Below are 13,403 nucleotides of genomic sequence, written 5' to 3' on the forward strand. Positions count from 1 at the left end.
TATTTATTCATTCAGAACATGATACATAAATTAAAAAATTTTTCTCTCTTCACATAGGTACTATATTGTCTTTTTAGTGTTATGAGGGTTTTAGTTGCTATTATAAATACCCTTTCCATTATAAATAACATACAAATATATGTAGAAATGTACAGGTTTTTTTGAAATATACAGTTTTTATGTTTTATTTATTCAGTATTTAATAAGTGCCTGCTATTTGTTAGGCACTGGTCTAGATATATATTTATTTTGAATCTTATCACTTTACTTCACTCTAATTAATTTAAAGAGTTTTTTCAGACATTGCAGATATAAATTTACTAATTCATGGTAGTTAAATTTATTGTTTTGATTTCAAGCACTTTTCCATTGGCAAGAACATCCTTAAGAAGTTAAAATAATGTTAGTAATATTGGCATTCTCGTTTTGTGATTAATATTAATGGATTGTCTTTAATGTTTATTAAGAATTGGGTATTTGAAGAGAAGTCAATAAATAATACCACTCACTTCTCCTCCTGTATAGGGAATCAATTACAAAATAAGATAGAGAACACAGATAAGTGGAAATCAAGATATCGACATTATTACTGATGGGTCAAGTGAGGATATTGGCTCTATATCTGAGCTCAAAGGACTTACTAACTCTCCCCAAATGAGACAAGATTATCTACCCAAGCATAGACAGTGTTGGACAACCACAGGCTCACCTATGGAGGCTGCCCTTTACACATGAGCACAGCAGAAAGGATCTTCCTTCTGTGAAGGTGGTCCATTTGGGGATAGAAAGCACCTAAGCTGCAATACTTAGTTCCTTTCAAAGCACCAATCCAATGGTTGCACTATATTCCATGGTATGGGGTATAAGAGAGTGTGAGAGTCATGGGGAAAGTAGGTTCCCCCTTATATATGATGTGGTTACTGATTTTTAAATACTTTTCCTTTAGAGTGATAGGAAAGTAACATATTTCTAAGTTTACTAAGAACCCTATTAAAATGGTTTGAAAGTGAATGTTAAATATTATTACATTTTTTTGGCATCTACTGGATTTGTGGTACAGTTTTTCATATTAGAGTTAATTTGTGTTACTTGAATAAATATATTTTAAAAAATATTTCTATTATATCAAACTTATGGTGGATAACTCTTAACTTTGTAATATAAATGAGATTTCCATTTTTTTTTCTGTTTTAGAAATTATAATTCTGTTCAAGGAGAGATTCATTAGATGCAGTCACACACAGAGACACACATATACATACACTTATTTAAATACTGGTACTAGTTTAAATACTGGAGATACTAGAGGAATAAAACATAAAATCATAAAATCTGTGCCCACTTAGAGTTTACATTCCAAGAGATTGGTGTGTCTACTTTGGGGAGTGGGGAATCTTTGCAACTTGATTTTATTCTTTTTACTCTTTAGATTTATCGGGACAATTGACAATTGACAAAACATCCAAGTTTGGGTATACAACATGACAATTTGATAAATATATATTGCACAATTATTACCATAATAAGGTTAGTTAACGCATCTGTCACTTCATGTAATTGCAATTTTTGTTATTACAAGAAAATTCAAGATCTAATCTCTTAGCAACTTCCAAATATATAATACAATATTGTTAATTATATTCACTGTGCTATAAATTTGAGCTTCAGAATTCATTTGTCTTATAACTGGAAGTTTGTATACTTTGAACAGCAACCTCCATTCTATTCTTTGTTTCTAGGAGTCCAGCTTTTTTTGTAGTTTTAAGCCTTTATTTGAATTCCGGTTAGTTAAAATACAATGTAATAGTAGTTTCAGTGTAGAATTTAGTGTTTCATCACTTTCATATGATACCCAGTGCTCATCATAAGTGCCTTCCTTAACACCATCACCCATTTAACCCTCCCCCTTGCCCACCTCCCCTCCAGTAACTGTTAGTCTGTACTTTGTAGTTAAGTCAGTTTAAAAAAATTAAAATTCTACATGTAAGTGAGATCACGTAGTATTACACTTTCTCTGACTTACTTCACTTAGCAAGCATAATGCCCTCAAGGTCTGTCCATGTTGTCACAAATGGCAGAATTCAATTCTTCTTTATGGTTGAAAATCTTTCATATCTATCCATATATCTTAAATCATATTTCCTTATCCATTCATCCATTGAAGGATACTTAGATTTTTTCCATTTCCTGGCTACATAAGTGAATGAACTTATGAGTATAGATACCTCTTTGAGAGAACGATTTCATACTCTTTAGATATATACTCAGAAGTATATATTTGGCTACATAGAAATATTACTGCAATTAGTTTTACCTTTTTACTTTTTTTTGAGATTTATTTATTTATTCATGAGACACACAGAGAGAGAGGCAGAGACATAGAGGGAGAAGCAAGCTCCCTGCAGGGAACCTGATGCGGAACTCGATCCCAGGATGCCAAGATCATGACCCAAGCCAAAGGCAGAAGCTCAACCACTGAGCCACTCTGGTGTCCCTTTCATGTACACTTAAGAAGAATGTGTATTCTGTTGATTTTGAATAGAATGTTCTGTATATGTCTATTATGCCCATCGGTTTAATTTATTGTTTAAAGCCAGTGTTTCCTTAATGGTTTTTTATTTAAATCTATCCATTGATATAAGTCAAGTGTTAAAGTTCTTTACTATTACTGTAGTCTGTCAGTTTCTCCCCTTAGATCTGTTAATACTTGCTTTTATATATTTTTTATATATTGGTGCTTCGGTGAGTCCAGTGTATTGCCTATATTTTATGCTTTCTGTAAAATAAAACATGCAATATGTATTCTTTTATATCTGGCTTGTTTGACTCACTATTTTTTGAGAATCACCTATTTGTAAAAGGAAGAATGGTCTTTATTTATTATTGTTGCAAGAGTGGATTCCTGAAAATCTGTTGTTTGTAAGTACTAACAGAAGGATTATTGGTAATGGAAAGAGCAGTAGGGTAAGATCTGAAGTCCTAGGTTCAATTTCCATTCTGTGATGAGGCAGGGATTTTGGATAGTACCTTAACTCTCTGAGAATTGATTTCCTTATTTGCAAAATGAGGATAGGGGTGTGAGTGTGTGTGTGTGTGTGTGTGTGTGTGTGTAGTACTTATTGCATAGGCTATGGGGATCTAATTAGCTTATTTAAAGAATATTTTCTGAGCAGTTACTATGTTCTAGGCCCTGCTCTAAGTATAGTTATATAGCTATATACAGAGTAGACAAAAATTCATGTATTCAAGAAGCATACATTATAAGGTAAAAAGTTATGTAGAAGTAAATTGAAAACAATCAAATATATGATGACATAATCATCATATAAATTAGTCACTAATGCTCAAATCCTTTTATTTATAACGCATTATTATAATGTGTTATTTTACCTCAAGTCCCTAATATTTGTAGAATGGAAATGGTTTCTTATACCATGATAATTTATCATCCTGGAATCAGTTCCATCAGGTGTTTTTTTTTTGGGGGGGGGGTTGTCTCAGGTGCTTACTGATTAGCTTGGAAAGGCATGAGGGATTTTCCATGGAAATTCCAACAAATTGCAGAGCAACTTGTAGATAATCAAAGGTTATTGGCATCTACCTTTTGACTAATTCAAAACATTTAACTGAGCTGTATTATAACATGTATTATTAAGAGATTTCAATGTATAGTTGAATAAGAAAAAATACTTTAAAAGCATGAATTATTTGCTAATTTTCCAGGGCTCTTTGATGTTATTTTCAACAAAGGAAATATATGCATTTTCCAAAGTCGTGAAATGAGACATCTTTCTCTTGCTGTTGACAATAGCACTGTCAGTGGAATGGTATGTAGTAATTTTCCTTTTTGTCATATATTAATAGTATTATATCCATATATAATATATTTTTATAAGATCAAATTGTATTTCTTTTGGCTTTTACTTTCACCATTTTCATTATTCTGTTTTGTCTCACTAAATTTGAGATTCTGATGCATAAATGGTCCTAAATTTCAGCAACTGAAATGTAGACAAGACAAAGTAAACCACTTTTCTGATATCATTCAAAATATTACATAAGCATCTAAAAGGAGTTGATCTGATTTCTCAAAGGCCCTTTCAGGGAGCATATTATTAGGGAAAAATAATAATAATTTCACTTGAGTACACTTTGTATTGCTTAGTTTAGGTTTGAAAAGTAGCATTTAAAATATAAAGCTGTTTTAAAATATATATATTCCAGCTCTTTATTTTGCAAAATGAGACTGCATGCACTGTTGTAAATGCCTAATATGTGTTAATAACATTTAGTTCTATTATACCTATTTAACAGAAGAACCTGACATGTAGATAGATTGAGTTCCCCAAGGTCGCAAAGGTAGTAAATCTGAAAGCAGGAATTGAATACAAGCATTCTAATTCTAGCATTCATGCTACAGCTTCCTCATGTAATATTATATAATATTACATGATTTAAAAATATATTTTATTTATTTATTTATTTATTTATTTATTTATTTATTTATTTATTTGAGAGAGAGAGAGAGAGAGAGAGAGAGAAAGCCTGAGTGGGGAGCAGAGGGGTAAGGATAAGCACACTATCCCCTGACCCTGAGATTGTGGCTTGAACCAACCCAAAAGTTGCCCACTCAACCAGCTGAGTCACCCAGGCACCCCAGTATTACATGAATTTGACTCAGCATGTTATTTAACTTAAAAGAAAATAATAATTACTGAAAAAAAACCTTATGTAATTTGTAGACCTGAAATACAGGCTAAGTAATTGATAGTCACATTTTCTTCATAGTCTTTTCTCCTCTGCTCTGGATTTATTAGCAAGTTGTCCTGTGCTGTACTTTGTAGCATATTCTGCTTAGTTATTATAGGTCCTAGTCATAGTAAGTGCTTATAAATATGAATGTAGTAGATATGGAATCTATTCAATTAAGTCAAGGGCTTGAGAAATGTCCCACTATTTTATTTTCTAAAATAAAATTAAATCTACTTCCAAGCCTATCGGTTTGGTGAGAGTTTCCATGTTAGAATGAGACTCATCTTGTTAACACAGAAGATTTCTCCTGGTATAGGGGTATCAGCATATCTGGTAACAGTCCTCTTAGCTTCAGCTTCAGTTCACACCAGTCACTGCTAATGTACTCATCAAATATCAGATAGCTTCTTGAAGATGAATGGCCCTGTTGCTTACCTGCCATACTTATAAAAGAGCATTTTGCTGAGTTTGGTGGCCTTAGTATCATGGGTCAAGCTATTCAAGGCTATTAATGAGTCCTTCCTTTTCAGACTCAAATACAAATACTCAAATACAATACCGAGGTAATGAGGGGAAATTGGAGTAAAATTTCAAATAGTACCTTGAACCTGGAATGTTTCCTTGTAGCATAACCTCCTTGATTTGTTTAGTTTTTTGGAGGTAAAGCCTAGTAGTGCATGTCAATTTCAGCTTTTAGTCCAAAGTAGTTGTGAGGTAACTTCTTGCAAGATTCATCCATGAAGGCAAGAGAAACAAAAGCAAAAATGAACTATTGGGACTTCATCAAGATAAGAAGCTTTTGCACAGCAAAGGATACAGTCAACAAAACTAAAAGACAACCTACAGAATGGGAGAAGATATTTGCAAATGACGTATCAGAGAAAGGGCTAGTTTCCAAGATCTATAAAGAACTTATTAAACTCAACACCAAAGAAGCAAACAATCCAATCATGAAATGGGCAACAGACATGAACAGAAATCTCACAGAGGAAGACATAGACATGGCCAACATGCACATGAGAAAATGCTCCGCATCACTTGCCATCAGGGAAATACAAATCAAAACCACAATGAGATACCACCTCACACCAGTGAGAATGGGGAAAATTAACAAGGCAGGAAACCACAAATGTTGGAGAGGATGCGGAGAAAAGGGAACCCTCCTGCACTGTTGGTGGGAATGTGAACTGGTGCAGCCCCTCTGGAAAACTGTGTGGAGGTTCCTCAAAGAGTTAAAAATAGACCTGCTCTACGACCCAGCAATTGCACTGTTGGGGATTTACCCCAAAGATACAGATGCAATGAAATGCCGGGACACCTGCACCCCGATGTTTCTAGCAGCAATGGCCACGATAGCCAAACTGTGGAAGGAGCCTCGGTGTCCATCGAAAGATGAATGGATAAAGAAGATGTGGTTTGTGTATACAATGGAATATTACTCAGCCATTAGAAATGACAAATACCCACCATTTGCTTCAACGTGGATGGAACTGGAGGGTATTATGCTGAGTGAAGTAAGTCAATCGGAGAAGGACAAACATTATATGGTCTCATTCATTTGGGGAATATAAAAAATAGTGAAAGGGAATAAAGGGGAAAGGAGAAAAAATGAATGGGAAATATCAGAAAGGGAGACAGAACATGAAAGACTCCTAGCTCTGGGAAACAACTAGAGGTGGTAGAAGGGGAGGTGGGCAGGGGGTGGTGCACTGAGGTGGGCACTTGAAGGGATGAGCACTGGGTGTTATTCTATATGTTGGCAAATTGAACACTAATAAAAAATAAATTTATAGAAAGAAAACAAAAAAAACAAAGTAGTTGTGGGTTAGGATATATAAATGAAATGAAAAATAAACAAGAATAAAATACATATTAATAACTTATTAAATTATCCTGCCACTAAAGTTTTTAGTGTTACCCAGTGCTCTAGCATGGGTTCTGAGAAATCAAGAGAAGAGAGTTCTTGAAATAAGACACTGGAAATCAGGCTGAAGAATCAAAACAATTAAATTACAAAAGCATAGGATAGATAATACAAGGCTTCTATAGAGGGAAGTAGACCTGTACATACATATAATGCCCAAACATTCTAAATTTAATTATTTTCTATTGCTAATTCAGAGCTGTTTTGTTTTTATTTTTCTTGACAGGCTAGTGGTGGAGACTGCACTGAACTGCGGGTGCTTTATCAGCCTAACCGCTGTGCACTTCTTGAGTCAGCACTGGTTCCTGGTCACATAGTTACTTTTGATCGTCATGGCAAAGTAGCTGATGAATCATCAGCAGGCTATGCAGACCTTTCAAAAGAATTTGTGGTTTTTGTCAAGGTAAAATGATAGAAAATCATTAAAGTGTATATTGCTAAATATCTACTTTCTTTTGTTCTATTGAGGGACTCTTGAGTCATTAGGAGTAATCAGATCTCTTCCCACTAGGTGGCATTGATGCCTATTGCCATTCTATTTACCTGAACTTTGGAAAGCAATAGGGTTTTAGCTTTTGCAGCACTGAAACTGATGGGAGTAACATCTTATATTCAATTGCATTTGGAAGTTAAAACTCTAAATGTGGGAATTCTTAATAAAAATTTAGAGACTCTTAAATTTGGGATGTATATATTTATGTATATATTTAACTTTTCTAACAAGTAGAATTTTTACACTATTTGAGTGTTGTCTATGTGTTATCATTTTGTTTCTTTCTTTATAGTGTTTCTGAATTTACCTTAAAAGTATTATTGTAATCATAATATAACATAATTTAAAAGATTGCCTGTTTTGTGCCAAGCGCTTTATTGAGAGCTTTATCACATGCAAAATCATATTTAAAAAACAAACAAACAAAAAAATAAAAAACAAACAAACCGTATTTAATCATCCTAAAAATACTAACAGATATTATCTTTATTTTAAACATTGAAGAAAGATTTTCAGAGGAGTTAAAAATCTGACTAGTATAGCCTAACTAGTAAATGGTGGATCATGATTCAAATCAAAGTCAGTTTGTTTTCAGAACTTTTATATTCACTATATAATAAGCACTTCATTACATTATTATTTTTCCCAAAACAACATAATTTTTAATAGTTGTATAATATTGAAACATAAGGTATTTGATTATGTATATAGTTTTATTTATTTAGCCAGTCACTGGATTATTAATCTCTTCGGTTGTCCACCTCTATAGATGTTACTGTAAAATATGCTTTGACATAGGTCTTTGGCCAATATTTTATCATTTTCTTGGCTAGATGATTTGAAATTGAATCTAAAGGTCAGAATATGAAGCCTTTAAGACTATGGGAACATACTGCCTGCCAACTTTCTTTCCAGAATGTACCAATTTTAATCCTGTGAAAGTTAAACCAACTGTGAAGTTAGAGGGGACAGTTTACATGGTTATCCTCACTTCTGACACAAACTTCAGAGTTCCAGGGTCTTTGAGACCACTGTTATGTTTTGATAATTTAGTAGAACAACGCAGAATTCACTGAAAGTTGTCATACTCATGGTTATGGTTTATTACAGAGAAAGGATACAGGTTAAAATCAGCTAAGGGAGGAGACGCATAGGACAGACTCCAAAAAAATACCAGATGGTGCAAATTCTAGTTGTCTTCTCCCCATAGAGTCAGGACAGCATTAGTTTCTCAGCATTGATATGTGACAGTATGCATGGAGCATTGTCAACCAGGAAGCTCACCTGAGCCTTGGTGCCCAGTCTTTATTGGGATACAATCGTACAAAGAGTCCATTTGGCTGATCTCAGTATCCAGCCTCTTAGGGGGTCAGCTGACACCATGTGACTCAAAGGTGCCACCCTATATCACATTTTTACTCTTTGGCTGGCTCAAGGCCATCAAGTAAACAAAAAATTATCAAACCTGACAGTCTAAAGATTTAGAAATTACCTTTGAATAGCTGAAGACAAAAGCCAGACCTCTGTGGGTAAAGTTCATTTCTTTTTTTAATATGAAGTTTAATGGACATACAGTGTTACATTAGTTTCAGGTATGCAATATGGTTCAACAATTCTATACATTGCTTTGTGCTCATCAAAATAAGTATGCTATTAATTCTCTTTATTTCACCCATCTTCCTACCCACCTCCCCTCTGGCAAGTACAAGTTTGTTCTCTGATTTAAGCATCTGTTTTTTTGTTTGTCTCTTTTTTTCCTTAATTTTTTTACTGCCCAATTCCTTTAGGAGATTATCCACCTTGTTAACCTTAGTGTTGAGCACAGTCTTTAAAAAAATATGACAATTTTTAGAGTAATAAACTAATGTGAATTACCTTTTTAAGTGTTTATTTGCCATGTGTTTTTTTGTCTTCTGCAACTTGTATATTTATGCCTTTTATCTTTTTCTCTACAGTGTTAGTGTATTCTAATAAACTTTCAAGAATTTTTTACATCTTCTTCAGTTATTGATTGCTTGGGTTTTACTTAAATATACCTTAATTATATTTGACAACTCTGCTCATTCATTCATTCCAACATATATACATTGAACTAATATCCATATGGTTCATCTCATAATTCAGGTACACTTGTAGTACACTGTTTTTATTCTGCTTTGTATTAATATTTTAATTATTTGTTTATATTGATTATAAAATTTGTAAGAGAAATATTTGTGTTTTGTATCTTATTTATCTTATTTAAAGATTTTATTTGTTTATTTATTCATGAGAGACACACAGAGAGAGGCGGAGACATAGGCAGAGGTAGAAGCAGCCTCCCTCTGGGGAGCCTGATGTGGGACTCAGTCCCAGGACCCTGGGATCATGGCCTGAGCCAAAGGCAGAAGCTCAACCATTGAGCCACCCAGGAATCCCTGTATCTTTTTAAAATTTCTGTAGCATCTGATGGTGACTCTTACACTCTCAATAAATAATAATTGATGTAAATTATAATGAGTCAGCCAGAAAACCTCCTTTAATTGTTTAGTTTTGCACAGCAGTTAAATTAATTACTTCCTTATTTTGCTTACTTTTAGCCAACAAGTTTCTGATAATCTGATGACTACAACTTCCATAAGAGAATGAACCCTACTGCCATCTTCTTTTAGCAAAACATAAGCTTGTTACTTACTGCCTTCTGTTCTGTTGGTTGTTCTGAAGGGTGTGTTCCTCAACAGTGCCGAGATTCTACTTGCTACGAGCCTGTGCCAAGCTCTGTGTCTCCAGCCTGATGGGAGCTGCACTGGAGTGGGAAGCCAGTCTGAAAAATCCTACTGGAAAGTGCATAAAATCAGCTCTGGTATTTGCATGTTCGAAAGTGTGAAAAACGCAGGAATGTATCTGAGGATTAAGGATGGCCAGTGTGATGGAACAGTAAGCATCTGCTTGTATTTTTCTCAGCAAATGTTTTAAGACATTTGCCAATGATAGATATGAGAATGGCACTTTCTGAGTGTTTTGTTTTTTAGTTTTAACTTATAAACATTTTGGAAATTGGATGTTATATATGGTGGTCCCCTTTCACTTACTAAAGAGTGGGGAGGGCAGCCCTATGCTTGGTACGATTAGAGAGGAATTCTGACCCTTTAGACATTACTTCTGGAATGTTACGTACACACAAATCACCTGGGAATTGTCTTATAACATAGATTTCTAATTCAGATAGACTATGGTGGGACCTGTGTATATGCTTCTAATAAGCTTTCAGCTGTTGATGATGTTGGTCTGCAAACCACACTTTGAGACCCAAGGCACTAGAAAGACCCCACTCAACAATATTTCCTTACTGCTGCTTTTGGTGCCTGAATTTCTACCAGTGGAAACCCTATATTTTGAGTAAGGAAGTAATTTTAGTTTCTAAATATTAGGGCTTCTTCTTCAACATCTTGACTTAAGATGGGACATGAAAAGCAACTAACATAGCACCTTTTAAATATCATAATTCTTCTATGGATTGAGGAGCATATAAGATTACATATTTAACTAGATTGTTAATGCTCTATTCTTCGATTCTTGTTTGAAACAATGTTTCAAACTGTATCTTTTATTTATTTTATTTATTTTTTTTTTCAGACTGTATCTTTTAGATAAACTCGGGGCTGCTTCCTCTCCCATTTTTCCTTACCAGGATGACATCTGGTTATATGGGAAAGTTTACCTGAACTTCTGGGGGTGAGCAGAGGGAAGGCTTAGACCATTCATCATTCTTTGGGCCCCTGTCTTTTCTACAGACTGGCAACTCTGTGTCTGGTGAGCTGTACTGATGTTCAGAGTTCAAAAGTAAAAAGTACATGCACACACACAAATTTAATTAGCATTCTTGATTGACTCACAAGAGCATTGTGAAATGGGTTATATCTCATTTCACAGAAGTCCATCCTTAACAGAGTGTCATCCTTATGGTCTTTAAACTGGTAAGTGAACTAAGATAAGAAACAGGTAACATCCCTACTATGTCCAGATTAACTGAGAGTAGAGTTTCATCTAATGCTTTGTCAACCTATAGGAGGAGTGTCACAGGAAGTAGCTTTCCCTTCATATCACCAGCATCCACAAAGTAAACATGCCTTTCTCTTCTGGAACTCCTGAGAGTAATAGTATATCACTGCATGACACATGTTTGGGGTATGTGTGTCTTGAAGTTGCTAGGGAGAGTTTTTGGCAGTGAAGATAAATGCCACTCCGAAGGAGAAGATGAGCCAGCGTTGGAAATTTGTATCTTCTCTAGATATCAGCCAAGCTCAATGCTCAATCATCTTCTTTTATGCTGCCTTATACTCAAATTGGATGGTGATTTTCATGGCCTTTCTATCCTCTTTTTCCAGTCTGTGTGAGCCCTTTATCTTCTATCTCTTTCCCAGTGGGCTGTTTATCGTGTTCCTCCAAGTGAGCACATTTTCTCTTCAAGTATATAGTGGGATCTTGAATCTTTCTGCCCTACAGTAAGTACTCATGCTTTTCTTCTTCATTTTTTCTTCTTGTTTGTAGTATGAGTAACTCATCTCTGTATGATTAGGCTAAGGGAATAGAAGAAGTTCTTGGTATTCAATTGAAAGAATTTGGTGAGCACAGGAAGATGGGAGGAAACTTATAGATTAATATGTAGAAGTAGTATTCTGCCAGAGAAACTACTGACACGCTCGTTCTTCAGATGAAGCAGCTAAATGTGAGTCTGGCTGCAGGATGTCTCAGAGCCTACCAGCCAGTATCAGAGCAATGAGTCAGTCTAGATCAGTATACCTTCTAAGCCCCTGTTTTGGAGGATTCATGATACCAAGATCAAAAAGCTTGGTTGACTTCCATGAGGGAACCAGGGTCCATATACACAGTAGGGAGGTCATTCCCAACCAAAACCAAACTTTTTTTCTTCAGCAGTTTTCCTAGAACCCATCTTGTTGACAGCTTGTTAGATGAGTGACTGGGTCTGAAATTGTGTCCTCTCAGCCTGTATTGTGCATCAACAGTAGGAACCTCCTTTCTTTTCCCTCCAGGATGGTCTTCTTGGGATGAAAAACTTAGTTCAGAATTTCCTGTGCACTTTGTACCTGAGGCAGTCAATCATGTATTTGAGTTTCAAACCCAAGTATCACTTCTTCTTAAAGATATTTGATAACTTGAAAAAAAAAAAAATCCCAGAGGCATTATTTGGTTTGTTTGAGGATGGAGATAGCCAAAATGTAGAACTAATTGAGATTGACAATGGTCAAGGAACATAAAGGTATAATTACTTGGGATTTGATATTTAGAACATTAAAAGAAGAAATTCAGGTCATTTCAGAGTATAACATAACACAGAGTTTCTGTAGGCCTTTTGGCATGCCATATCTTGATTGCATGTCACTGACCAGAGGGTTAAGGACATTCCTTTTAGGTCATCCCCTGTAGAACAACACATGTGTATGAGGCAGGAGGTGAATGGAAAAGAGACTAGTAAGGGAGAGGAGGAAGAAAAAAGAGTAAAGGATCCTTGGGAATCTGTGATGGAGATGAGGCATTGCTGGCCATGTTATCAGGGTGCCATTTCTTCTGTGGCGATTCAGTCCCTGTCCTCCCACCCCAGTAGTGGGCCATGACTTCTAGAGGGTCTCTCATGCTAGAATAGCCAGAGAACCAGGGGAAACTAGGAGCTCAGACCAAAGCTATTTACCATCTTAAATAGAAATATTTCAGTGCTTAAAAAAATGGGCATGGATCTAACAATGTGTTTAACATCAGACACCTCCCTCTCCCCCTGCCACCAACATACAAAGGGTGAGGTGTGTGTAATCCGTGAACGCTGCAGAAGAAATCTTATTCCTGTTTTTTTTTTTTTTTTTTTAAACATTGGTAAAAATTGGCGCACCTGAGTGGCTCAGTCAGTTAATATCCTGTCTGTGTTGATTTTGGCTCAGGTCATGATCTCAGGGTTTGAGATCGAGCCTCACGTCAAGCTCTGCACTGGCCATGGGGCCTCCTAAAGATTCTCTCTCCTTCTCCCTCTGTACCCTCCCCCCAAATATTGGTAAAAATTTCCAATTAAGGTAGGATTTTGGAGGTCTTCCTAGCCTATGACATATTTACATATCTGTTATGTTTGTTAACTTGCCTCCTAAAATCAAAGCTTGCACATTCTGTAGAGATCTTCAGCTTTCTGGTGTTTCTATTAGAAATTCCAAGCTTGTTCTTAGAGAAACTGTTGCCTTGGAAAATTAT

General features: G+C 35.4%; 1 protein-coding gene across 1 annotated transcript in view; it reads left to right on the forward strand.

Annotated features, from left to right (window-relative positions):
• LOC112678454 (uncharacterized) overlaps positions 1–13,403 on the forward strand; it is a 117,573-nt gene that overhangs the window by 78,165 nt on the left and 26,005 nt on the right. Inside the window, exons 11-13 of the mRNA XM_025477747.3 lie at positions 3,724–3,827; positions 6,903–7,079; positions 9,873–10,085. Of these exons, the coding sequence (XP_025333532.2) occupies positions 3,724–3,827; positions 6,903–7,079; positions 9,873–10,085 (494 nt within the window). The remainder of the gene's footprint in view (positions 1–3,723; positions 3,828–6,902; positions 7,080–9,872; positions 10,086–13,403) is intronic.

This window comes from Canis lupus, chromosome 29, assembly GCF_003254725.2.
Source record: "Canis lupus dingo isolate Sandy chromosome 29, ASM325472v2, whole genome shotgun sequence".
Classification (NCBI taxonomy): domain Eukaryota; kingdom Metazoa; phylum Chordata; class Mammalia; order Carnivora; family Canidae; genus Canis; species Canis lupus.